Here is a 27563-nt window from a genome sequence, read left to right as displayed (position 1 = left end):
ACCTGCGGTGTTGGCCGTCGAATGGCGCTAGCTGCGCAGCATTTGTGCACCGCCGCCGTCAGTGTCAGCCAGTTTGCCGTGGCATACGGAGCTCCATCGCAGTCTTTAACACTGGTAGCATGCCGCGACAGCGTGGACGTGAACCGTATGTGCAGTTGACGGACTTTGAGCGAGGGCGTATAGTGGGCATGCGGGAGGCCGGGTGGACGTACCGCCGAATTGCTCAACACGTGGGGCGTGAGGTCTCCACAGTACATCGATGTTGTCGCCAGTGGTCGGCGGAAGGTGCACGTGCCCGTCGACCTGGGACCGGACCGCAGCGACGCACGGATGCACGCCAAGACCGTAGGATCCTACGCAGTACCGTAGGGGACCGCACCGCCACTTCCCAGCAAATTAGGGACACTGTTGCTCCTGGGGTATCGGCGAGGACCATTCGCAACCGTCTCCATGAAGCTGGGCTACGGTCCCGCACACCGTTAGGCCGTCTTCCGCTCACGCCCCAACATCGTGCAGCCCGCCTCCAGTGGTGTCGCGACAGGCGTGAATGGAGGGACGAATGGAGACGTGTCGTCTTCAGCGATGAGAATCGCTTCTGCCTTGGTGCCAATGATGGTCGTATGCGTGTTTGGCGCCGTGCAGGTGAGCGCCACAATCAGGACTGCATACGACCGAGGCACACAGGGCCAACACCCGGCATCATGGTGTGGGGAGCGATCTCCTACACTGGCCGTACACCACTGGTGATCGTCGAGGGGACACTGAATAGTGCACGGTACATCCAAACCGTCATCGAACCCATCGTTCTACCATTCCTATACTGGCAAGGGAACTTGCTGTTCCAACAGGACAATGCACGTCCGCATGTATCCCGTGCCACCCAACGTGCTCTAGAAGGTGTAAGTCAACTACCCTGGCCAGCAAGATCTGCGGATCTGTCCCCCATTGAGCATGTTTGGGACTGGATGAAGCGTCGTCTCACGCGGTCTGCACGTCCAGCATGAACGCTGGTCCAACTGAGGCGCCAGGTGGAAATGGCATGGCAAGCCGTTCCACAGGACTACATCCAGCATCTCTACGATCGTCTCCATGGGAGAATAGCAGCCTGCATTGCTGCGAAAGGTGGATATACACTGTACTAGTGCCGACATTGTGCATGCTCTGTTGCCTGTGTCTATGTGCCTGTGGTTCTGTCAGTGTGATCATGTGATGTATCTGACCCCAGGAATGTGTCAATAAAGTTTCCCCTTCCTGGGACAATGAATTCACGGTGTTCTTATTTCAATTTCCAGGAGTGTAGTTCCAAATAAAGACTCTCTCAAAATTCAGTTGCTGTTAACATATTCTATATTCAAAATTCAATCACCATTTCACTGCCACATTAAACAGTAAGCCCACACTTTCTTAGGGCATTCGCACACGACTGAAATCAACCAAATTAAATAACATTTTTTCTCAACGATACAATACTGATATACATGTCTGTCTGCTCGAGACCAAGTCACTATTAATAATAATCATTTTCTTTCTTCCATTGTCTCTCCAAAACACACAACAATCACCAATGGTTTTTGTGCATGAAATTCTTCCACGGAATTCTGGACTGGAAGTTTTACTTTTCTCTGTGCTGCAACCGAGCACGTCACTTGTTGGCCCGGTTTTGCTCTTCTTTCTTGGTTAGCCTGCACAAATAACGTTCTGCGGCAGTGTGTATCTGTTTATGCTACAACCCACTACAGAATAACGTGTGTTCGAAGCGGCTGGAACACAAGTGACTCCAGACTTTCGTAAAATTCTGGGGACACTACAGTACCTGAACTATCGTTGTCAGTGTTGGTTTGTTGTCAGTTCTCATCAGCCCCTCAGGGGCTCAGCATTCATTTGCTGAGTACGGGCTTGACGAACCTGGGGTTCGTGAGCTGGTGACTGTTAAGCACCACCAGTCCTTTGTTACCATAAGCTCTGGTCATACTTCAACAACCACCTTGCGGCACAGTTGTGGAATGTTGTGTGTTTTGGAGAACAGGGGTCGTGACTTCACTGCCTGGACCGCGAGGTCGGTACACACCTCTATAAAAAAAACCTCAACGTCAAGGTATGCTACATGCTGAGGAGGTGAATGGCTGTTGAGGTAAAACAGCCTTTAGCGGGCAACCTGTGGGGCACCTGCCCCCCCCTCCCCCTCCCGCCAGTTGTATCAGGCTTGCTCAGGCATGCAGGGCTCTGCCTGGGTTGACGTCTCGTGGGATCCTTATGGAACTGTCTCATGAAACTACTTCTCGTGACGGGACAGGTGTACTGTCAGGCAGCACCTACACCCATTCCTCAAAGAGAGCTCGGTTGGTCAGTCCTCCCGAAAAGAAGCCTCAGAGTAATATTAACAGGGCATTAGTGTACCATAACACTGTCATTGTAATCAAGTGCAATGGGGAAAGCTTTGTGAAGATATCCTCTTTCTATATTCACAAGGCATTGGAAGGTATTGCTGGGTCTCTGAAAAGTGTCAAACAACTTTGTAATGGAACGCTTTTAGTTGAAACTGCTAATTCCAACTAAATATCTGAGTTGCTGGGATTTAAGACTTTAGGTGACTACCCAGTCGAGGCTGAATTGCATAACACCCTTAACTATAGCAAGGGTGTGGTTACCTGCTCCGGTATAATGGAGGTGGACCCCATGGAATTACGTGTAGAGTGAAGAATGTAGGCATCACTGAGGTGCAGAATTATATGATGAGGGCCAATGGCAAATTGGAAAAATCGGCAACGTTTATTCTAACGTTTAGTACTCCTGAATTACCGGAACATATCCTTGCAGGCTATATCCCTCTTAAGATTCACTCGTTTGTTCCTAACCCCATGCGATGCTATAAATGTCAAATATTTGGCCATGCCACTATGAGATGTAACAGGAAGGCTATGTGCGGCAATTGTGGAGGCTCTGCTCATGAGTCGTGGACTTCTTGTACACTTCCTCCAAAATGTGTAAACTGCTTTGGGGATCATCCAGTGTGGAGCAGAAAGTGTGGGGTTTACAACAAGGAAAAGAAAATTCAAGAGTTGAAAGTAGAGAGACGCATACACTATGGTGAATCTAAAAAGCCTTACAAAGCCATGTAACCACCGGTTTTTGCTACTTCTTTTGCATCAGCCCTTAACACACCAATATCTAAGTGTGATGTGTCCACACAAACTCAGACCACAGATTCCAGTACGAGCACTTGCACTTGTCGATGTACCTGTGGGGGAACTGCTCCACTTACAACTGATGTCATTCAGAAGCTGTCAGCAGTAGCCTTACCACCTAAGCCGCATACCGTGGCCCAACATCAGAAGCCAACTAAGCCATCCCCGCAACCCAAGCAGCAGCCTCCTCCTGCCAGTAAAGAAAAACGTGCTTCAAAAAGTAGTTCTAAGTCCAAGAAAGTGGTAGGTAAACCTTTGGATTGACGAACTTTCTCACTTTCTAATGGTGACTATGCTCTTGAGGATATGGACCTCCAATCAGAGGAACCTGTCAGTCACCGCCTCTGAGGGAGAAAGAAAAGAACCACTAGCGCTAACCAATGGCTTCCATAGGGTCTTCTGTGTTGCAGTGGAATTTGAATGGATATCCCTCACATTTAGAAGAATTGCAGCTACTGGTCCAGGATAAACCTTTCTTCACCTGCTTACAAGAGAAGCATCTTAGTCACAGACACACCTGCATTACGGGGCTACCACATATACAGGAAGGACGATACTACTGGAGACACGGCTAAAGGTGGAGTGATTATTTTCCTTGATGACAAATGCCACTCCTCTCCTGTCCCTCTTACCACGACCGTGCAAGCAATTGCTGTGAAAGTTCTGGCACCCTTTACTATCACAGTGTGTTCCTTGTACCTGCCCCCCCCCCCTTCCTCCCAATGACACTTTGGATGCAGATGCACTGGCAGACCTCTTCCAGGCACTCCCACACCTGTTCCTCCTTGTGGGGGCTTCAGTGCCCACAATGTATTGTGGGGCTCGGCTACTACTTGCTCTGGGTGATTGAGCGACTTGTCCATTCTGAGAATATCTGCCTTCTGAACGCAGGTGAGATGACTCACTTTTCACAGCTACAGGGTCTTCTTCAGCTATTGATCTTGGTTTCTGTTCCCCAGCTATTACAGACTCAGTTCAGCGGGAAGTGGCTGCAGATTTACATTCTAGTGACCACTTCCCAGTGTGGATTCGACTGCCGCCTAGGATGGTGGCCAGCTGGAGACCAAACAGGTGGCTGATACAAAGGGCAAATTGGTTACAATACAGTCGACAGGCTATTTTTGACTGAAAGGATTGGGCACAGTAGGCAGTGGCCCATATCATTCATAAGATCCAAAGGGCTGCCGCAGAGTCCATCCCCAGGTCTAGTAACCACCTCAGACCTTGGTGGAATGACTACTGTCGATCAGCAATCAGGGCCAGACGAACAGCTCTGCGGAACTTCAAACAGTGTTCAACTACAGACAATCTTCATGCCTTCAGGTCTGCGAGAGCACATGCAAGGTGAGTGATCAAAGAATGGAAGAGGGCTTCCTGGAGGGAATTCACAACTTCCATTAATCGGTCCACTTCTGCTGCGCACGTTTGGGAATCAGTAGGATGGATTTCAAGCAAGGGTAGTCCACATTCCCTTACGGCCTAATCAAATAATGGGGGTCTTGGTGGACACGCCAGAAGACATGGCTCACATTTTAGCTAACACTTCTTTACTATTATTAAGTCATCCAGACAAGCTCCTGCTGTTCAGGTATTCCATCAGACTGCAGAGATGAGGGAGCTCAATTTTTTCTTGCATATGAGGAAGTCTACAACCTTGCATTCTCCAAGTGGGAACTGGAATCAGATTTATCTGCATCCAGAGAGTCTACTCCAGGACCTGATGAGATCCATTATGCCATGCTTCATCATCTGTGCCCTGAAGTGAAAGGTCGCCTCCTCTCTTGTTTCAGTCAGACCTGGTGTGACGGACAGTACCCCATGACACAGAAGGAGGCAATATTAATTACATTCTGGAAACCAGGCAAGGACCGTAGCGTCCCTAACAGTTATCGAAGTGTCGCCCTTACCAGTTGTATGGGTAAGACTCTTGAATGCATGGTCAATCACTGCCTCATCTGGCTGCTCGAGTCCCGAGGTCACCTGAGCTGCTCCCAGTGCGGTTTCAGGTGATACAGGAGTCCTTCTCACGCCGAAAGCATTTAGTTTGTGTGTTTTTTGACCTTGAAAAAGCATATGACACTACTTGGAGGTACAACATCCTTCGCCAACTTCATGAATGGGAACTACGTGGACGCCTGCTGCTTTTCATTCAATCATTTCTCGAGGACCGGAGTTTTTGTTATCTCATTGGCGATGCCATGTCTGATTGCTTTGTTCAGGAGAATGGTGTGCCCCAGGGCAGTGTCCTCAGTGTCACATTGTTTGCCATCGCTATAAATGGCATTTTCTGCGCAGTCAGGAGCCCTGTCAAATGCTCTTTGTTTGTGGATGACTTTGCAATCTTCTACTGTTCCTCTGATCTTACGATGACGACGAGGCAGCTACAGCTGACCATTAAGAGTCTGGAAACCTGGGCCCTGACAACTAGCTTTTGGTTCTCACCTGAGAAGACTATGTCTGTCAATTTTAATCGTACTCGTCGGAGTTTTAACCAATCTGAGCTTATAATGAGGGACCGTATTTTACATTTTCAAGACACTGTGTGCTTTTTGGGTTTATTATTTGACTCAAAATTAACATAGCTGATAGGTCCCGGCTGCTGCAGTTTTATAGGGCATTTGTTCGATCACGCCTAGACTATGGCAGTGTGGTCTACAGATCGGCCCGTCCTTCCCACCTCCGGATGTTAGATGCTGTCCACCATTAGGGCATTCGGATATCGACTTCAGCCTTTTGGACCAGCTCAGTTCAGAGTGTGTGTGCAGAGGCTGGTGAAACGTGCGTCTGGATTCAGTGACGTATCCTTTTGGCTCGACAGACGCTGAAAATCTCATCCCCCCCTCAGTCATTAGCATTTAGTTCAGTGATCCCATCCACCTTCGAAAGACTGTTCAGGAATCGGCCCCAAGTGACCCATCCATTTGGTATACATGCTACGAACTGTCTCAAGGATCTGGATCTCTCGGGCATAAAAATACACACCCAGGGATGGAATGCACTGCTGCCTTGGTGTCTTCAGAGGCCCAAAGTGATTTTAAGCTTGACACAGTACATGAAAAGTTGTACTCCAGATGTGGTTTTTACAACTTTGTTTTCGTCTGTTTTAAGTGTGTACCATAGTTTTATCATTAGTTATACAAATGGATCACAGAAGGAAAGTGCTCTCGGTTGTTCAGTGGTTTTCCCTGATGAGGTTTTTAAAGTGTGTCTTCCAGAACAATTTGCAAATTATGATGCGGAGTTATATGGCATTCTGATGGCACTGGAGAGGGTTCACAGACATCACTGCAAGCAATTCACCAAATGTATCCGGTAGACCCACTGATTCAGCTCATCCATGACTCTTTACAGCGGCTCCTACGCCGTGGCAAGGAGGTGATCTTTCGCTGTGTACTTGGCCACATTGGGATACAGCGTAATGACATGGCTGACAAAGCTGGCAAGGAAGCATGTTGGGATTGTGCTGTACATCAATGTCCCATCCTGTTGCATGCCATTATCTCATTTTCTGACATCTGCATCATGCGTCAGTGGGAGACTGAACGGTTGTAGATGTCAGACAACAAACTGCGGTCAGTGAAATTGACCACAAAGACTTGGCGGACTTCGTGTCAGCATCGCTGCTGGAAGGAAGTTTTGCTTGCCAAATTGCAAACTAGGCATAGCCCTTTCAAAACATGGCTTCCTCCTCCAACGTGAGGATCCACCATTCTGTGAAGTTTGTGGCTTGCCGCTTTCAGTTCAGCATATTGTGGCTACATGTGTCCTGTACATTGATATTACGGCAGCCCTTGGTCTTGCTGGAGATCTGCCCACCATCCTCGCAGATACCTATACCAGCGTTAACAGAGTGCTGAAATTGTGTGAACTGTCAGGTCTCATCCCTAAACTGGTAGGGATGGGCAGCAGACTTTAGTAAGTTATAAACTGCACCGCTTGTGGGGATAGACTTCGTCCCCACCCATGAGATTTCATGTGGACTTTTCGTCAGGGTGCTGATGACCATGATGTCGAGTGCTCCCTCAACTAAATCATCATCATCAGTTCTCATCAGAACAACCCTATCACTGAACTATTCACAGTAACACACTCTCTGCCATACCTTTCTATTCAGAATGAATCCTACTCCCATTATACCATTTTCTGCTGCTGTTGATATTACCCTATGCTCATCCAACCAGAAATCCTTGTCCAGTCTTTATATTTCCTTTTTCAGATTTTCTAGCTTCCCTATTACATTCAAGCTTCTTACATTCCATGCCCCGATTTGTAGAACATTATCCTTCCATTGATTATTCAATCTTTTTCTCATGGTCACCTCCCCATTGGCAGTCCCCTCCCTGAGATCTGAATTGGGGGACTATTCCGAAATATTTTGCAGTGGAGAGGCCATCATGACACTTTTTCAATTCAGGCCACATATCTTGTTGATACACGCTGTGTGTCTTTAATGCAGTGGTTCCATTGCCTTCCGCATCCCCACGCTGTTGATCATTGCCGATTCTTCTGCCTTTAGGGACAGTTGCCCACCCTAAGGACAAGAGAGTGCCCTGAACCTCTGTCTGCTCTTCCACCCTCTTTGACAAGGCCATTGGAGAATGAAGGTGACTTCTTATGCTGGAAGATTCTCTATATCTTTCTTCCTCCTTCTACTCTTTTGCTTATTACTGGTTTCCCATCTGACTCTTGATATTCATACAGCTGCTTCTCTTTGCTCTAAATGTTTGTATGTATTAAGGAGATTATACCTCAGTTCTGAAGCACATCCTGGAAGAAAGGATACTGCGGAGACATGGCCTTTCCACAGCCTGGGGAATGTTTCTAGAATGAAATTTTCACTTTGCAGTGGAGTGAGCACTGATATGAAACTTCCTGGTAGAATAAAACTGTGAGGACAGGTTGTGAGTTGTGCTTGGGTAGTTGAGATGGTAGAGCTACCTGTGAAAGGCTAAGGTCCTGAGTTCGAGTCACGGTCTGGCATACAGTTTTAATCTGCCAGGAAGTTTCAGTTCCATGATACTTTCCTGTGAGTTAAACTTGTTAAGTATCATGCTGCAATTCATTATATACATTAAATTTCCTCAGTAAGTCTTATTTGGTATAGGCACGACACATTGAGCAGTATTCTCGAAGTGTCATGTAAGTGTCTTGTAAACAATCTTGTATGTAGACTGATTGCATTTTCCTTGTATCTTACCAATAATCAGAAGTCTGCCACCTGCTTTATCTACAACTGAACATATGTGATCATTTCATTTCATGTACCCACATATTGTTAAACCTTTTTTTTTGAGTGGATTTCCATTGTGACTGTTGCCACAGGAGGCTACACTTTTGTGTTTTGGGAAATGCGGAACTTTGCATTCCAGAACAGTTAAAGCAAGTTGCCAATCTGTACACAGTCAAAGGTATGATCTTGAAGTGATCACACAAAACTGTAATAGGATCATTTTTCTTGTTTATTTCTATCAAACCTTGTTAGTGACAAAAACTTTGTGTCTATCTGTAGAAAAGCAAGACTTGAGTAGGTTTAAATTTGGTAATATGAAAAGTCTTTTAGTTACTTCATCATAAGCCATTGAGTCAGTTCTTCTTCAAAAGATTCAAATATGTAAATATTATTGTAGAACGTAAACTTTCTGGCCTGTTACACTGTGATCGAATGGATTTAACATTAAAACCCAAAGTTTCATCCCCATCTGCAGAGGACATTTTCAAGGGGGATTGTAGCTTCTTTGAATGTCTGATTCATACTCTAGCTCACTGCTGACTGCAGCAAAATTCCACTTCCACTTCCTGCCATACTGTGGCGTGATGTCACGTTTTGAATACCCGAGTGCAATTGGCTGTTGTTGACTGCCGTTGTCCGCTGTTGCTATAACCGCGTGGTGGAAGACTGTTTGCTGTGAAGCTTTGGTCTGCAGCTGATTCCTGCAAAAACCACTGCGCATATCCCATGAGCTTGTTGTAGTCAACTGGTTGCAATGCCTGGATGTGTTGGATATTAAACAGATGCAGTTCTTTATCGTGTACAATGTGCCAGATGGAGGGTTGGGAGATGTCAGTAGTATGTGATATACCTCATGTACTTGTTGACAACATACGCTGCACCCTTTCAAGATTACTTTCTTCCACCACAACTGTCCATGTTGTTCATTGACATCCAGTATCCACCTTGTGCACATGGAATGAGCCAGTTTTGCGTAAGTGTTGATACAGGGTGGTGAATAATGTGTAGCATGGCACCTCAGGGTGGCGAATAATGTACCGTACTGTTGTGATATTTTGCATGATACAATCACATGGCTTCTCATCCACTGCAGTTGACTGCGCCAAAAATCAAATGCATGTCAGCCGTTTTGCAGTATATGTAGCTAGTCATATTACTCACAACACTTCCACACTGTGAATGGCAATTGTCGCTGTGTGCTCCACCTGTGTTTGTATAGCAACACCTTCTCTTGACCTTAGCACACTCTTGTGGCATTTGCGACTTCCAGTTCCTGTGTAGTTGCTGACCCTTGTTGTATGTCCAATGTGCCATGTAAGTTTGTAAACTTTTTTTTTTTTAATTAACCTTTGTATTGAAGATATTTACAACTGTAACAAAAGTTGGGCAATATTGTGGTATGGGGGGAATCCACCTGGGTTTCCATGGGACCTGTGGCTTTAATCAAAAGTAACATAACAGCTGTGGTCTATGTGAATATTACTGTGTACCATTTGTTATCCTTTCATGCTTGATGTCTTTCCCATTGGTGATGTCTGCCATCAGGATAACTGTCCCTGTCACAATGCCAGAATATGATACAGGGATTTGAGGAGCATGATAGTAAACTCATAGTGTTCTCTTGGCCACCTGATCTGAACCAGATGGATCACATCTAGGACACTATCGGGAGCTAATTTCATACCCACAAGCTGTTAGCTTGTAATTTACGGAAATTACATGACAGTAACTTTTTCGTGGACATCTCATGCTGCATGCCTCTGTAAACCCACCAAGGACTTGTCAAATCCATACCACACCGGATCACTACTGTGATGTGTTTCTAAAGGTGAACCAACATGCTATTAAGGAGGTGGTTATGTTTTGCCTCAGCAGTCTGTATATTCGTGGGCATTGAGCTGGGTTGACTATTCAATTTTTGTGCACAAATGTAGGCAAGTGATGTAGATATCCTTGTCTCATTCGTGAAATCTTCTCGGGTGATCAGCCGAGTAAAGGCGTCGTCTTCTCGCAACGTTTCGAAGGGTTTCGTACCCATCATCTTCAAGCGAAGTGTCGAGATGCTGTGTTGCGCGGTCCTATAAAGGCTCCTGGACCAGTGACTGATTCCGGGCGCCGACCAATCAGGTACCTGCGGAATCGGCCGCCGCACCAGTGGTGGGGGGTTCGCGGCGCGGACCGGGCGTCGAGTCCCTGCCGGTTCCTAAAACGTCTGTGGCCGCTACCGTCTTCGTGCCGGAGCGTTCTCTTCTAATTTTAGTTATTGCGGGATTCCACGCTGTACTAAGTTGGAAACCAGTGTCTCGATTGATCAGGTTGCTGTTCAACCGAATTTCTACAGCCTCTTTGAAAACTGAATCCCAAAATCCTTTAGCGTCACACAGCTTCTTTGTACCCTCAAAGAGGAAGGTGTGTCCTTCGTTAAGGCTATGTTCCGCTACCGCCGATTTTTCTGTCTGACCAAGGCGTACATTTCTAATGTGTTCCGAGCGCCTCTGCGTGATGCAGCGCTGCGTTTGTCCGATGTATTTCATACCACATTCACATTCAATACTGTATACGCCCGGAGTCTGCAGTCCTAGGTGGTCTTTGACTGAGCCAAGTATGTCCTTAATTTTACTTGGGGCATGAAAAATTGTCTTAATGTTGTGTTTCTCCAGAATGCGGACAATCTTGGCTGTTGGCGGTCCCGCGTATGGTAGAAATGCCAGGCATCTGGTCTCATCTTCTTCTTCTGGTGTGTCTACCTTCCTGCTCTTGTGTAGGGCGCGCGAGATTTGCGTCTCATTATAACCGTTGCTGTGGAAGGTCTTCCTTAGGTGTTGTAACTCTGCAGGTAGGCTGTCATCATCACAGATAGACTTGGCCCTGTGCACAAGTGTGTTAGGCACTGAGTTGCGTTGTGCTGGGTGGCGGCAACTCTGTGCATGAAGGTATAAATCCGTATGTGTCTTCTTCCTATACACAGCGTGGCCCAAGGTGCCATCAGGGTGCCTCTTGATTAGAATGTCAAGGAAGGGCAAGCTTCCGTTTTCTTCCACCTCCATGGTGAATTGTATGTTGCTGTGTATGCTGTTGAGATGTCGCAGGAAGTCTTGCAGGTTCTCTCTGCCATGTGGCCACACGACAAAAGTGTCATCCACATATCTGTAAAAGGCTTTAGGTTTCAATGGGGCGGTGTCCAGGGCTATGTCTTCAAAGTGCTCCATGTGAAGATTAGCGATGCCTGGAGCTAAGGGGGACCCCATGGCTACACCATCCACTTGTTCATAAAATTTGCCTCCACACTTGAAGTAGGTGTTTGTTAACACATGCCGGAACAGCTTTATTGTGTCCTCACTAAAGCGTGTTTCGAGCAGCGCTAGGGAGTCTTCCAGCGGTACTCGTGTGAAGAGTGAGGTGACGTCAAAGCTGACAAGAAGATCTTCTTTATCCAGGCGAAAGCCTTGTAGTACCTTCACAAACTCCGCCGAGTTCTTGACATGGTGCTCACAGTGACCCACGATCGGTTTGAGCAGTTGTGCTAGGTACTTGGCTAAACCATATGTCGGTGAGTTGATGGTGCTCACTATGGGTCGCAATGGAACTCCGTCTTTGTGGATCTTAGGAAGCCCATATAGCCGTGGTGGTGCCGGTGCTCTGGGGTACAGCTTCCTGATGACGTCCTTTTCCAGTCCAGAGTCATTGAGCAAGGCGATGGTCTTGCGAGTCACGGAAGCTGTCGTGTCCTTGTCCAGTTGCTTGTAGGCAGTATCTTGTAGCAGTGAGTTTATCTTCTGCCAATAATCTTCTTTCCTCAGTATCACCGTGGCATTGCCTTTGTCAGCAGCTAGAACGACAGTGTCCTCATCCTCACGTAGGGCCTTAAGAGCCTTCCATTCAGCAGACGTTATGTTGTTCTTGGGCATTTTTGCCTTCTCCAGGACCCTGCACGTCTCTCTCCTAACTTCCTCCGCTGCCTCCGTAGGGAGGCCGCGCACGGCTTGCTCGATGCTGCTGATAATGTCTCGCTTAGGTAGTGTCCTGGGCACTGGAGCAAAGTTAAGTCCTCTCGACAGCACTGATATTGTGGTCTCGTCCAGTTCTTTACCTGCCAGATTGATGACAGTCTTGGCATTGGTTGTGTGGTCGGCATGTTGCCGGGCTCCAGACAGTCTGGTGAACTTGCCACATTGTTTTTCCGTGGCTTTTCTCTTGTGGATCTCACTGCTTGCGTATGTGTTTCCGTCGATCCACTCCCATGTGTGTGGTGGGAGATGGGATGCCAATCGAAGGTGTTGAGTAAGCAGCATCCTTGCGTTCTTATCTAACTCCTGCCTGGTGACCCGTATGTGTTCGCGCACCAGGGCCGCACCGGCTCGTTGTAGTATGCGTCTGGATCTTGTTGTGCTAACAGGATGTCGCAAGTTGGCAAATTTCGGCAACACTTCTTTATCTCGACACCGTTGTAAGAAGGCCAGTCTGCTAAGCAGCTTCCCCGTCTTGAGTCGTAGTTTCTGTAGCATCTGGTAGCTGCGATGGATATCCTCCCCGTAGAGGTATGTTAAATGTGATTTGAGACTTTCTCGGCGTATTCCATTCGTGAAATCTTCTCGGGTGATCAGCCGAGTAAAGGCGTCGTCTTCTCGCAACGTTTCGAAGGGTTTCGTACCCATCATCTTCAAGCGAAGTGTCGAGATGCTGTGTTGCGCGGTCCTATAAAGGCTCCTGGACCAGTGACTGATTCCGGGCGCCGACCAATCAGGTACCTGCGGAATCGGCCGCCGCGCCAGTGGTGGGGGGTTCGCGGCGCGGACCGGGCGTCGAGTCCCTGCCGGTTCCTAAAACGTCTGTGGCCGCTACCGTCTTCGTGCCGGAGCGTTCTCTTCTAATTTTAGTTATTGCGGGATTCCACGCTGTACTAAGTTGGAAACCAGTGTCTCGATTGATCAGGTTGCTGTTCAACCGAATTTCTACAGCCTCTTTGAAAACTGAATCCCAAAATCCTTTAGCGTCACACAGCTTCTTCGTACCCTCAAAGAGGAAGGTGTGTCCTTCGTTAAGGCTATGTTCCGCTACCGCCGATTTTTCTGTCTGACCAAGGCGTACATTTCTAATGTGTTCCGAGCGCCTCTGCGTGATGCAGCGCTGCGTTTGTCCGATGTATTTCGTACCACATTCACATTCAATACTGTATACGCCCGGAGTCTGCAGTCCTAGGTGGTCTTTGACTGAGCCAAGTATGTCCTTAATTTTACTTGGGGCATGAAAAATTGTCTTAATGTTGTGTTTCTCCACTTTGAAGACATAGCCCTGGACACCGCCCCATTGAAACCTAAAGCCTTTTACAGATATGTGGATGACACTTTTGTCGTGTGGCCACATGGCAGAGAGAACCTGCAAGACTTCCTGCGACATCTCAACAGCATACACAGCAACATACAATTCACCATGGAGGTGGAAGAAAACGGAAGCTTGCCCTTCCTTGACATTCTAATCAAGAGGCACCCTGATGGCACCTTGGGCCACGCTGTGTATAGGAAGAAGACACATACGGATTTATACCTTCATGCACAGAGTTGCCACCACCCAGCACAACGCAACTCAGTGCTTAACACACTTGTGCACAGGGCCAAGTCTATCTGTGATGATGACAGCCTACCTGCAGAGTTACAACACCTAAGGAAGACCTTCCGCTGCAACGGTTATAATGAGACGCAAATCTCGCGCACCCTACACAAGAGCAGGAAGGTAGACACACCAGAAGAAGAAGATGAGACCAGATGCCTGGCATTTCTACCATACGCGGGACCGCCAACAGCCAAGATTGTCCGCATTCTGGAGAAACACAACATTAAGACAATTTTTCATGCCCCAAGTAAAATTAAGGACATACTTGGCTCAGTCAAAGACCACCTAGGACTGCAGACTCCGGGCGTATACAGTATTGAATGTGAATGTGGTACGAAATACATCGGACAAACGCAGCGCTGCATCACGCAGAGGCGCTCGGAACACATTAGAAATGTACGCCTTGGTCAGACAGAAAAATCGGCGGTAGCGGAACATAGCCTTAACGAAGGACACACTTTCCTCTTTGAGGGTACGAAGAAGCTGTGTGACGCTAAAGGATTTTGGGATTCAGTTTTCAAAGAGGCTGTAGAAATTCGGTTGAACAGCAACCTGATCAATCGAGACACTGGTTTCCAACTTAGTACAGCGTGGAATCCCGCAATAACTAAAATTAGAAGAGAACGCTCCGGCACGAAGATGGTAGCGGCCACAGACGTTTTAGGAACCGGCAGGGACTCGACGCCCGGTCCGTGCCGCGAACCCCCCACCACTGGCGCGGCGGCCGATTCCGCAGGTACCTGATTGGTCGGCGCCCGGAATCAGTCACTGGTCCAGGAGCCTTTATAGGACCGCGCAACACAGCATCTCGACACTTCGCTTGAAGATGATGGGTACGAAACCCTTCGAAACGTTGCGAGAAGACGACGCCTTTACTCGGCTGATCACCCGAGAAGATTTCACGAATGGAATACGCCGAGAAAGTCTCAAATCACATCCTTGTCTCATGCTGTGAGGGACTGTCACAAGTGTAATTATTACATGGATTCAAACTGGAGTCCTATGTTATCATCTGTAATGTACCAATTTTTGTATTCTGTACTTTGAAAAAGACACCACTGTCCAGTTGGGTTGGCCATGTTGAGGTTTGTCTTACATCACCAGAAGCCAAACAGGATAAGTTGAAACTATGTACTAGGCCATGGATTAAACTGAGGTTTGTGTCTTCCTCCTGCATTTTTAAGTTGTCAGCAAATGAAATTCAACATTCATTAACCTGCAAAGTGAAAATTTCATTCTGCTTATCTGTTACCATTGAGACAGACAGTAAGCAATTAAAGCCGATATTACGTAAAAAATATTAAATACAAACAGTTAAAGAGAGATTAATTTCTGCAGTCATGAGAAGAGAATTCGTGTAACTGAAAATCTATAAGTAATTAATGGAGTATAGTGAGTTTTTCACTCTCTGATTAACTAATACCCCCTAAACTTGAAATAATCATAAAATCCAAAATTTTGGATGTATTTTGAAAGGTTAATATGTATTTTGAAAGGTTAATAGAATCATCTTGACTCACCATGCATATCTATGAAATGCCAGCTAGTTCTGCTGAAAATGTAACATCTGTGCCTCATGGATCTGGAGTTGAGAAGGAATGCATCCATAAATTAGGGAAAAATGCTCCCTCTAGTGTTTTCTATTTATTACTCGATAAACTATAAAATGCATGGTGTGATCTGTTAGTCTCTATTGACTAATAGTGTATTCTGTATTACATATCATCATTTAACTAATTCATTTAAAATAATTTTTCATTGTGGTCTGTTTTACCAGTTGGTGGAGTTGGTGGCTGCACTGTTGTCAATTTGCTGCATGTTGTTGTTGGGTTTTGCTGATGATGTGCTGGACCTACGATGGCGTCACAAACTTCTGCTGCCCACAGTGGCATCACTACCTCTTCTTATGGTATATTATGTCAACTTTAACTCGACTACAATCATAGTACCAAGACCCTTCCGGATCTGGCTTGGTTTCTCTGTGGATCTTGGTATGATACATTCATACTTATTTATTTCTGCTTATGATTAAGCCTATAAAATTTTTAATGTGAAATTTGCAAAATGTATTCACAATACTGTCTGCACAAATACAGTTCCTTTAGCCATTTCTTGGAAATTTGTTTCTAGTATGCCATTACTACAAAATATTTGAATCTATATCTGTCTATCAGTTTGTGATGTCTTCAGCAGTAGTTTCTTATAGCATCACTTAGTTGATTTGTTTCACAGGTGTTATTTCTCGTAATTCCTTTAGAATGATCTTTCAGCTATGTGGCCAGGTTCAGTGACACTATTTTTTTCAGCATAAGAAGTCCTGAAAAATGGACTGAATGTACCATCAAAATGAACAATCATACAATTTAGATAGGAACATCTAAATGAATATGAACAATCAGGCGTACTGAGCAAGGTGGCGCAGTGGTAAGTTACTGGACTCTCATGCAGGAGGAGAGCACATCAAACCACTGTCTGACCATGCAGACTTAAGTTTTCCATGGTTTTCCTGAATACCAGGTCAGTTTCTTTGAAAAGGACACAGCTTATTTCCGTCCACAATCTTAGACTGTGACTGTTGCTAATGACATTATTGTCAATGGAACATTAAACCCTTGATCTTCCTTGCTTCGAATTATAACATTTTGAAACAGGTAGATGGCAAAGTAAAAAGGTGGGCTATTCTCTCACCCCCTTCTCTCCTCATTTTCTGTCTGTGACTATTGTGTGGAGTGTATGACTGTCAGCGACCCTCTGTTTGACCACAAATTTCTTTGATTTTACTCTTATTGTCATTCCATGAACTATGTTTGGGAGGAAGCAGTATGTCACATGACTGTTCTGAATATATGATACTCTCACACTGAGGGTTTTGTAAAGTCTCCTTCGTGTATAAATTACATGTACTTAGGTTTCTTCTACAGAACCTTTAGTGATCAATGGTGTAATCAGTAGACAGTGTGTTTTTCCCTTTTTGCATGCAGTTAATTAAATTTCCTTGTGCTGAGAGGCAACTGCCAGTCCTTGCATGGAGCATCTGTATTCTTTTAGGTTCTTTGCATTTTCCTACAGTCTGATGGGTCTGCAGCTTCCATATACCCATCATCATCATCTGCGAACCACCTTAGAACTGCCAATGCTTTCTACCAAATAACTTATATAAGTTGTGAATAGTAATAATCATATGACACTCCACTCTGCTTTGACATGTCCAGTACTCCAGTGGTCTGATGTTTCATAAATTCATATTTTGGTCATTAGAAGACAGTGAGAAGGTGTACTGAATGCCTTTTGGAAGTCAAGGAACATGGTATGAACCTGTGTACCATTATCTACTCTCATTAACAAGCAGAGCAAACTGAGTTTCACATGATTAACTGCTTGCAAATTGCATGTTGATTTTGACAAAGGAGATGAGATTTATGGTCTCCTAAAGACCATATTACATACATGTAAAACATGTTCCGTTATTTGTCAAAAGGTCAATGTTTTAACAACAAAGCTCCACAGTTATGTACATCTGTCTGAAAACCCTTCTTGAAAAGAGAAATAACTGCCATTGTTTTACAATGCTTCAAAATCCTTTACTGTTCTTGTGACCTGTGATAAACGGCTAGTAGAAGGGGATCAAGTTCTCTTACATAACCTATATAGAATCAAACATGAACCTCGTTAGTACCAGTGGCCTTTCCTCTATTAAGTGATTGTAAAGCTGATTTTATGTTCCATGTTCTCTTATCTGTCACATCATTTGTGAGATGATTAAAAAATGTCATACTATCTCTTCAATGAAGCAGTTTCAGAAGACATAATTTACTGTTTTATGTTTTAGTCTTATGTTGTTGATTGTGTATTGAGTGACATTTCGATTAGATGTAGCCAATGCCAAGCCTGCATAAATAATATGTGCTGTGTGCTGTTTTCAGATAATTAATGTATAGTTGGTTTAAAATCCTGAACACATTCTCAGGGGTGTGCGGGGAGCAGAGGAAGCAAGCTCTGCCCATCGATTCCCAGCACATGGGCACCCAAGTGGGGGAACAAGTTGCACTTTCATGTTGAAGTGCTGACACCATACATGTACTTATTGATTTGGCATGGCGTGGCACGACAATCACAGTAACTGCTGTAACAGTATTGTTGCTACTCATAATTGTTAGATTTTATCCTGGATTTTCCAATTTAACAGCCGTGGACCACATGGGTACCGTACTGTTAAATCGCCAGTGTTGGCAACAGCTGGCCTAAAGTTGACAAAGTTCTATTGACATCTGCCATTCAAGAACTAGGGACAAATAGTACATGTCTTTGTTATAATGTCTAGTTGAACAAATATATTTCTAGGACGACACACTACATGTAAGTCACAGATCAAGTAAACAAAGCAAGACCTGTGTACACTGTTACAGTCAAATCAGCACTGAGTCCAAGTCTAGCGGCCGCTGGCTGGCTGGCCGCATAGGTGGCGCAGCTGCTGCATGGCTGGCAGACAGCGCCGCATGTAGAGGAAAAAACTGCGTGGCGGCACTTTGAAAGATTGGCGAGTCACAATACTTTTCCCCCGTTTAAATTTTTTGCACTGGTCTTGATGGAGATGGCCTGTAGATTGATAACGTCCATAGGTGTTGTTTGACTGGCCGTAAAGTCTCGAGGAGGAGGCTTCCTGTACAGACGGAAGTGTCCCCGATGATAATGGGTCGAGATGACAGGAGACGTTTGGGTCGAATCTGCTGGGGCCCCGTGCCCCAATCTGCCCGTGGCGGCAAGTCTGGTTGTTACAACAGGAGACATGGGCGATGTGTCGGCGTCCGTAGGAGGAGGAGGCGAGTAGAGTTGCTCCGACGGATGATGGCCATCTGGTTCCTGCATGGCCACGTCTCCTGGTGGTGTCAGTTCTTGTGCTGGCACCGAGATGATGGTGAGAGGGCTGCGTTGTGAGTAATGAGAGATTCCAAGATCCCGAGCGTCAGGTAGACCTGAAGTTGGTGTAGCGGCATTCGGAACAGGCGTTGCCGGCACACGAGGCCGAAGCTGGTCGGAATGACGCACTGCAACACCCGTGTCCGTCTGGATTTCATACAGGCGTCGGCCATGGTGTCATAAGATGTGGCCAGGACTCCATTTTGGCTGCCTGCCATATCCCCATACCCATACAAGGTCGCCGGCGGTGAACCAGTCAAGCGAAGGCACCCGTGGACGTGAGGTGGAAGGCCGCAGAAGATGAAGTAGCATGCGGGGCTGTCGGCCATGTAAGAGCTCAGCTGGGCTATGGTCGCCAATGGGGTGAAACAGTAAGAAGCCAGAAATTGGAGAAGCATATCATTAGCAGAAGAAGTCAGGAGTTTCCTCATCTGAGCCTTAAATGTGCGGACCAGTTATTCAGTCTCACCGTTTGACTGTGGATGGAATGGAGGGGCCATGACATGCATGACGCCGTGACAGGCACAAAAATCCACAAAATCGGTAGAGGCAAATTGCGGACCATTATTAGTAACAAGAGTAGGGGGAAGGCTTTCCAAAGAGGAAATGCGAGCTAGAGCATTGGTGGTTGCCGCAGTGGTAGGCGACGCGCAACGGACAATGGAAGGAAAGTTAGAGTAGGCATCAATAACGAGAAACCAATAAGTGCCTAAAAAAGGTCCCACGAAGTCAGCATGAATATGCTCCCAGGGCTTCTCAGGCAAAGGCCACGGTGATAAAGATGACTTCGGGGTGGTGGCCTGTGAAGCACAAGGGCCGCAGGCGTTGATCATGTGTGCAATTTCAGAGTAGATGCCGGGTCAGTACACATGACGGTGCGCCAGAGATTTTGGGCGAGAGACACCCCAGTGCCCTTGGTGAAGGAGGCGCAAGACTGAAGCATGCAAAGACGCAGGTACCACAACACGCGGTGAAGCATTGTCGGTGGAAAGGAGGATAGCACCATCCCTAGCCGTGAGGCGGTAACGCAAAGCGTAGTAGTTCCGCAATGGATCAGAAGTCTTAGCGGATGGACGATCTGGCCAACCCTTCTGAATACTGCGTAAAACCCGGGAGAGGGTAGGATCAGAACCCGTAGCTGCCGCCAGCCGGTCCCCGATGATGGGGAACGTGTCCACAACCCACTACTTGGCAACATCCAGGTGGAAACACAAAAGTTCGTCCCTATCGAATGCCAGATCAGGACCCATGGGAAGGCGAGACAGTGCATCAGCATTTGCATGTCGAGCCGTCGGCCGGAAATGAATCTCGTAATTGAAACGAGACAAGTGAAGAGCCCAATGCTGGAGGTAGTGTGCAGCCTTGTTGGGAAGCGACATTGATGGATGAAACAAGGAAACAAGATGAAATTTGGATCCACAGAGAAAAACACCAAACTTATGAAGAGCGTAAATAATGGCCAAAGCTTCTTTTTCAATTTGAGAATATTTTCGTTGGCCATCTGTGAGCGTTTTGGAGGCATAAGCAATGGGTTGTTCAGAACGGTCAGGAAAACGGTGCGCAAGGACTGCACCAACCCCACATTGAGAGGCATCCGTGGCAAGAACAAGATGTTGACCAGGTCGATAAGTAGCCAGGCACAGGGCCTGTTTCAGCATAGTCCTCAATTTCTGGAAGGCCGCATCGCATGAGGCGGACCAGTGAAAGGGCACGTTTTTATGTAACAGGTGATGGAACGGCTGAGCCACCAAAGCCGCAGACAGTAAAAACCTATGATGATATGCTATTTCCCCCAAGAAGGTCTGCAGTTCCTTAACAGATGTAGGGCGAGGAAGGGCATCGATTGCAGTGTCAGTTTGCTGAAGCAGACGAATACCATCACGAGAGAATTGAAACCCCAACTACGTGATAGATGCCTGAAAAAGTTTTGATTTCTGAAGACCGGCAGTCTGTTAGACATGAAAAAGTGTGCAGAGATTCTGAAGATGTTCTTCAGTGGTGGAGCCAGTGACAACAATGTCGTCCATGTAATTTATACACCCAGGGACAGGGAGCAATAATTGTTCCAAGAATCGCTGAAAGAGAGCAGGGGCACTGGCAACCGCGAATGGCAATCGTTGGTATTGATAGAGGCCGAAAGGCGTATTAAGGACCAGGAACTGCCGGGAAGCAGCGTCGAGAGGAAGTTGATGATAAGCTTCTGACAGGTCAAGTTTAGAAAAATACTGCCCTCCAGCAAGTTTAGTGAACAATTCTTCAGGTAGGGGCATAGGGTAAGTGTCGATGAGGCATTGAGCATTTACAGTGGCTTTGAAATCACCACAGAGACGAGTATCACCATTGGGCTTAGCAACGACAATGACAGGAGAGGAACACTCACTGGAAGTGACAGGAAGCAAGACCCTTGAAGCAGTGAGACGATCCAGCTCCCATTTTCCCGATCACGAAGGGCCACAGGAATGGGCCGAGCCCAAAAAAACTTAGGCCGGGCAGTGGCTTTGAGCGTGATGTGAGCTTCAAAGTCATTTGCATGGCCTAACCCAGGAGAAAAAAGGGACGAAAATGTCGTTGACAATGAATCCAATTGAGCATAAGGAATATCATCAGAGACGATATTGACAAGAGTCATCTATGGAGAACCCAAAAATGCGAAAGACATCGAAACCAAAAAGATTCTCCGCGTTACTATGGTCGACTGTAAATGAATTGATGATAGTGGCAGCAGAACCAGTATCCACCTGCATGTGAACTTCCTGACCAAGGATTTGGACAGTGAGGAATAAATTTCCTGAAAGGGAAGAAGTACCACTGACAGACAACACAGAAGCAGAATCAGCATCTTGTTCATGAACGTCAGGTATGCGGTCGGATTTGCAAACAGATGACACATGACCCTTCTTTTTGCATTTGTAACACATGGCCCAATGTTGGGGACAGTCCTCCTGTGAATGTTTCGTAGAACACCGCGGACATGAAGGAAGTTGTTCTGGGATTTGCTGGAGTTTCTTAGAGGTTTGTTTACGGTTAGGCCGAGGCTGCGTTTGGGAGCGTACTGTGGCCACGTCGGCCAGCGGGGACATGCCACACGCTTCGTCAACATCGCACAGAGGTTGCATTTCCTTGACGTCGCCCCATGCCTCGCTCCAGCGGCGCGAGAAATTTCAAAAGACTGAGTGATGGATAGGACTTCATCTAGCGTCGGATTTACCAACTGAGGGGCACGTTGCCGAACTACTTTGTCAGGCACCGATCTCGGATAATAGCATCCCATACCATGGAATCGGCGTAGGATTCTTTGTGAACTTCAGTAACAAATTGACACTTTCTACTGAGGCCGTGAAGTTCAGCAGCCCAAGCGTGATAGGATTTATTCGGTTGTTTTTGACAACGATAAAAGGCAACACGAGAGGCTACCACATGTGTTTGCTTTTGAAAATATACGGACAGAAGTGAGCACATTTCAGCAAAGGACAAAGACGCAGGATCTTTCAAAGGAGCCAATTGCGACAACAACCGATACATTTGAGGTGAAATCCATGAAAGGAACAGAGACTTACATGTTTGGTCGTCCGCGGCATGAAATGCCAAGAAGTGCTGTCGAAGATGTTTTTCGTAATCAGACCATTCTTCCGCCGTCTCGTCGTAAGGAGGAAAAGGAGGGAGAGACGACGACGAGAGACGCCCCACATTGGATGCCGTGACGAAATCACGAATCGCAGATGTGAGTAGCGTTTGCTGTTCAATGAGACCTTGCAATAGTTGCTCTAAAGTAGCCATGGAAAGCTGCGGGTCAACGATGAAAAAGAAAAATTCACTACCTCGTCGCCAATTGTTACAACGTCTAATTGAACAAATATATTTCTAGGATGACACAATACATGTAAGTCACAGATCAAGTAAACAAAGTAAGACATGTGTACACTGTAACAGTCAAATCAGCACTGAGTCCAAGTCTAACGGCCGCTGGCTGGCTGGCCGCTTAGGAGGTGCGGCTGCTGCATGGCTGGCGGACAGTGCCGCATGTAGAGGACACGTGTAACTGCGCGGCGGCACTTTGAAAGATCGGCGAGTCACAACAGTCTTCCCATTGTACTTGTGTTGTACATTTCCTTTGTGCAAAGTTCTAAAAAGTTTCAGCATTAATGATAAGGCCTGTGATTAATTATTGTAGATGAAAATAGAACCATAGACATGCATCCAAGGAAATTTTATAATTGTTGAAGCTTTGCTTTTATATAGAAGAAATGGCATTCATTTTGTATAATTTTCTGTCTTTAATCTTTGTGTTCCCTTTAGCCTCTCTTACTGTGTTTTTCAATGTGTACATCAGTACAGCTATCCAGATTTGGAGAGAAATAGGAGCAGCTAATGACAAGTTGTAACTTTTGAATTTATGTGAGATGTGTGATCCTATGGCATGATGGTAGTTGCACTGCCTGTTAAAGGCAAGTGTCTGGGTTCAGATCCACAACCAGCACATGGTTTTAACTTTTTTCATGAAATCACTTTCTGTTGCATTAAGAATAATTTTTGCTTATGTGAGACATTACCACAAAATATTATCCCATACAACATTGATCAATTAAAATGTACAAAACACATTACTTTACCCCCCCCCTCCAGGGGGCTTGTCACTCTTTGGCAGGCTCATGTTTGGCTACCACAGGGCCCCAGCCTTTGCAGCACTTTTTCTCTTCCATGGTGCATGTCTATCCTCTCGCTTTTCTTTTTCCCCTCCCTTGGGGAACTTGTCTGGGGTATTACTAGGAATGTTCTGCACTCTGTTGCTGACCTGCAAATAGTCTCAACTTTCTTTTTGGCTCCCTTTTCCTTTCTTTGTTTCCCTTCTCCTCTCGTTCCTCTGCTTCGGCATTTGAGGATCCTATTTCTTCTTCTTCTTCTTCTTCCCTGTTCACTCCTGAAGACCGGCCCATGTGTCTGACGCGTAAAAGGTGACTGGGTAACGCATAATTCCCAGCCCCGGGTCAACAGGTGGGGTTTGCGCGTACTCCCTGGTACAGGCCAAGCCCAGGGATGGGTGATTGCCTGAGCTGTAACCTTCCCTTCGTCAGGTGTTCAGAAGCTGTGACCTGAGGTGTGAACAATCACTTAAGGCAGGTGCACACCCTTGTGAAAGGGGCCCTTAGGTGGAAGGAGCGCGCCATTGGAGACACTGGCAATCATGGGGGATTTCTTCATGATGAGTCACTCATCCTTTCCATCGATGTTGACGAAATGTAAACGTAATGAAGCTACCGATTCGAAGACCTTTCCTGCTGCACCGCGGTTCCTTGTGGTGTCACATACTGAAGATGGTCAGTCCTTCTCCACGGTAATCCGTTAGTTATTCAGAAAGGTGTTGATGCCATTGCTGGCCCTGTGAAATCCTGCTCTCATTTACAGAATGGCACTTTGCTTTTGGAGACAGCTTCTGATTCTCAAGCACAACAACTACTTGCTGCCAAGCTTCTCCATGGCTACCCTGTTCATGTCGAGGCACACATAACTTTGAATTCTTCCCGTGGTGTAGTTTACACCTGGCTGCTTGACGGTCTAACCGAGACTGAAATACAATCTTTCCTCTCGGATCAGGGTTTCATTGCCGTCCATCATGTAATGAAAAAGGTCAATTCTTCCTTGGTTCCCACCCGCACTCTTTTCCTCACCTTTGATAGTGTGGTGCTGCCGTCCAAGATTAAAGCGGGCTACGAAATCATCACAGTCTGGCCGTACATTCCACATCCGTTGCGCTGCTACCAGTGTCATCAGTTCAATCACACTAGAACTTCTTGTCAACACCCAGCCAAATGCGTAACCTGTAGCAGGGATGCACACGAGGACAACTGTCTGCCTCCTTCTCCCCGCTGTATTAACTGCAATGGCAGCCATGCTGCCTCCTCACAGATTGCCTCTTGCATCTAGATGAGCGGGCTGTTCAAGAGATTTGGGTAAAGGAAAAAGTGCCTTACCGGGTAGCTAGCAAGTTACTGGTTAGTCGCAAACCCTGTGTTCTCCCGTATGGCACTTATAGTTCAGTTGTTGTTACCCCTCGCTCCATGAAGCACATTGCTACACAGACATGCGGCCTCAAATTTGGCTCTGAGATTGTGAAGTCGCCCTGTGTCAAGGTAGAATCGCTGTTCCCCCGTCCCGCTGTGCAACAAATTGTCAAACTCTCGGCTAAAGGGGCAAAGCTACTTACTACACAACCGGCAGGCAGGAAAGGGCAGAAGGAATACTCCCAAGAAGACTTCGTCTGTCCCTCCAGTCAAACAACACTCAAGTCTTCCTCTAACCAGAAGGGCTCGAAGAAGTCCACTAAAAACAAACGATCTTCTCCTTGACCAACTCAAAGATACTGCCCAGCCGGCCTTTGTCTCGCTTGTTAGCACCACCAACTGTTTTTCAGCATTGGACTCCACCAACCGACCACACAAGCACGCTGATGCTTCTGTGGACCCCATGGAGCAGGATCCTCCTGCTTCTGTGCCCTGTAGTAGCGACTCTCCACCAGCTGTCTCTCGGCAGCCACCGAGGTGACACCTACATCTCTTTGTCCTCATGACTGTCCTCCAATGGAATGTTTGCAGCCTTCGGTCCCACAAAGATGATTTATGGCTGCTTCTAGCATTGCAGCATCCCCTTGTACTCTGCCTTCAGGAAACGAAATTGCGCCCTCAGGACCGCTTTGAGCTTCCACATTACTTGCCATTTCTTTTTGACCTCCCCCTGAGGTCGGCATCCCATCTCATGGGGGCGTCATGCTGCTTATACAAGATGATCTTCATAGTCAACCCATCTCCCTGACTACCCGTCTTCAAGCTGTCCTTCGATGTCACCAGGGCAGACTTCCTTCAGCTTATTGGGCAGCTACCTCCACCGTTTTTGCTACTTGGTGAATTTAATGCACATCATCCCTTTTGGGGTTGTCCCAGGTGATATTCTTAACCAACACAACCTCTTCTGCCTTTGGTGCACCCACTTTCCTTTCTGGCTCCTCGCACACCTATTCCCATTTGGACCTATCCTTTTGCACTGCCCAGCTTGCCCATTATCTTGAGTGGTCCGTTCTTTCTGACGCCTACTCGAGTGACCATTTTCTGTGTGCTCTTCGTCTGCTGTCTCCTACCCCATCCACATGCATTCCCAAATGGCAGCTTACTAAGGCTAACTGACTGCTTTACACCTCCCTGGTGACCTTCACAGAACAAGATTTTCTCAGTTGTGATGACCAGGTGGACTATCTCACGTTATCCTTACTGCTGCAGAATGTTCCATTCCTCCCATTTCCTCTTTACCACGTCATGTCCCAGTCCTTTGGTGGACTGAGGCATGTTGTGATGCAATTCGTGCATGGAGACGTGCTCTCTGCATTTTCAACCGCCACCCTACTCTGGAAAACTGCATTCATTATAAAATGATGCATGCAAAGTGTCGCTGAGTTCTTCGGGATAGAAAAAAAGCTAGTTGGATTTCATTCACGAGTTCTTTTAACAGTCCCACACCTTCCTCTGTGGTGTGGGCCAACCTCCGATGGCTCTCTAGAACCATGATCCATTCCCCCATATCTGGCCTAACAGTAGGTGCCGATATCATCGTGGATCCTGTTGCTATCTCCAACATCTTGGGCCGCCATTTTGCGGAAGTTTTGAGTTCTTCCCACTATCACCCTGCTTCATCAGTTGGAAATGAGTAGAGGAGGTTTGGGCAGTACCCTTCTCTTCTCCAAATTGTGAGTGCTACAATACTGCCTTCACTATGAGGGAGCTAGATCATGCTCTCAGTTAATTCCGGTCCTCCGCCCCACAGCCAGATGCTATCCACATTCAGATGTTGCAGCACTCTCTCTTGCAGACAAGCACTTTCTGCTTAACACATACAACCACATCTGGGCTGAGGGCACATTTTCTGGACGCTGGCGTGAAGCCACCATCATACCCATGCCCATACCTAAGCCTAGTAAGGACAAAACCCTTCCTTCTAGCTACTGCCCCATCTCTCTTACCAGCTGCATTTGCAAGGTGATGGAACGTATGATTCATGCCCGCCTGGTGGCTCTAATCTCGCCATTTATTCACGAATGCACAGTGTGGATTTCGAGCACGGCGTTCTGCAGTAGACCATCTCGTACTTTTTCCACCCATGTCATGAATGGTTTTCTGCAGAAATCCCAGACTCTCTCCGTGTTTTTCAATTTGGAGAAGGCCTACAACACCTGCTGGAGAACTGGTATCCTCCGCACTCTTTACACGTGGGGCTTCCGTGGGCACCTGCCCTGTTTTCTTTGTGCATTTATACAAGACCGAGTTTTCAAGGTGTGTGTGGGTTCTGCTTTGTTGGACACCTTTATTCAGGAAAGTGGTGTGCCTCAGGGTTCTGTACTGAGTGTCATCCTCTTTGCTATCACCATTAACCCTATAATGGCCTGTCTCCCGCCGGGCGTCTCCGGCTCCCTTTTTGTCAATGATTTTGCCATCTATTGCAGTTCTCCATGGACCTGTCTTACTGAGCGGCGTCTTCAGCACTGTCTTGATCTTCTTCACTCTTGGAGCATCACCAATGGCTTTCGCTTTTCCACTGACAAAACCATCTATATGAATTTCTGACGGAGCAAATGGTTT

General features: G+C 46.6%; 1 protein-coding gene across 1 annotated transcript in view; it reads left to right on the top strand.

Annotated features, from left to right (window-relative positions):
* The window catches only part of LOC126194662 (UDP-N-acetylglucosamine--dolichyl-phosphate N-acetylglucosaminephosphotransferase), a 145546-nt gene that overhangs the window by 9283 nt on the left and 108700 nt on the right, over window positions 1–27563 (top strand). The window contains exon 3 of the mRNA XM_049932860.1: window positions 15803–16016. Coding sequence (XP_049788817.1) covers window positions 15803–16016 — 214 coding nt within the window. The remainder of the gene's footprint in view (window positions 1–15802; window positions 16017–27563) is intronic.

Source organism: Schistocerca nitens, chromosome 7 (assembly GCF_023898315.1).
Source record: "Schistocerca nitens isolate TAMUIC-IGC-003100 chromosome 7, iqSchNite1.1, whole genome shotgun sequence".
In the NCBI taxonomy this organism is placed as follows: domain Eukaryota; kingdom Metazoa; phylum Arthropoda; class Insecta; order Orthoptera; family Acrididae; genus Schistocerca; species Schistocerca nitens.
Note: the sequence above shows the minus strand (reverse complement) of the source record. Positions and strands in the feature narration are given on the sequence as shown.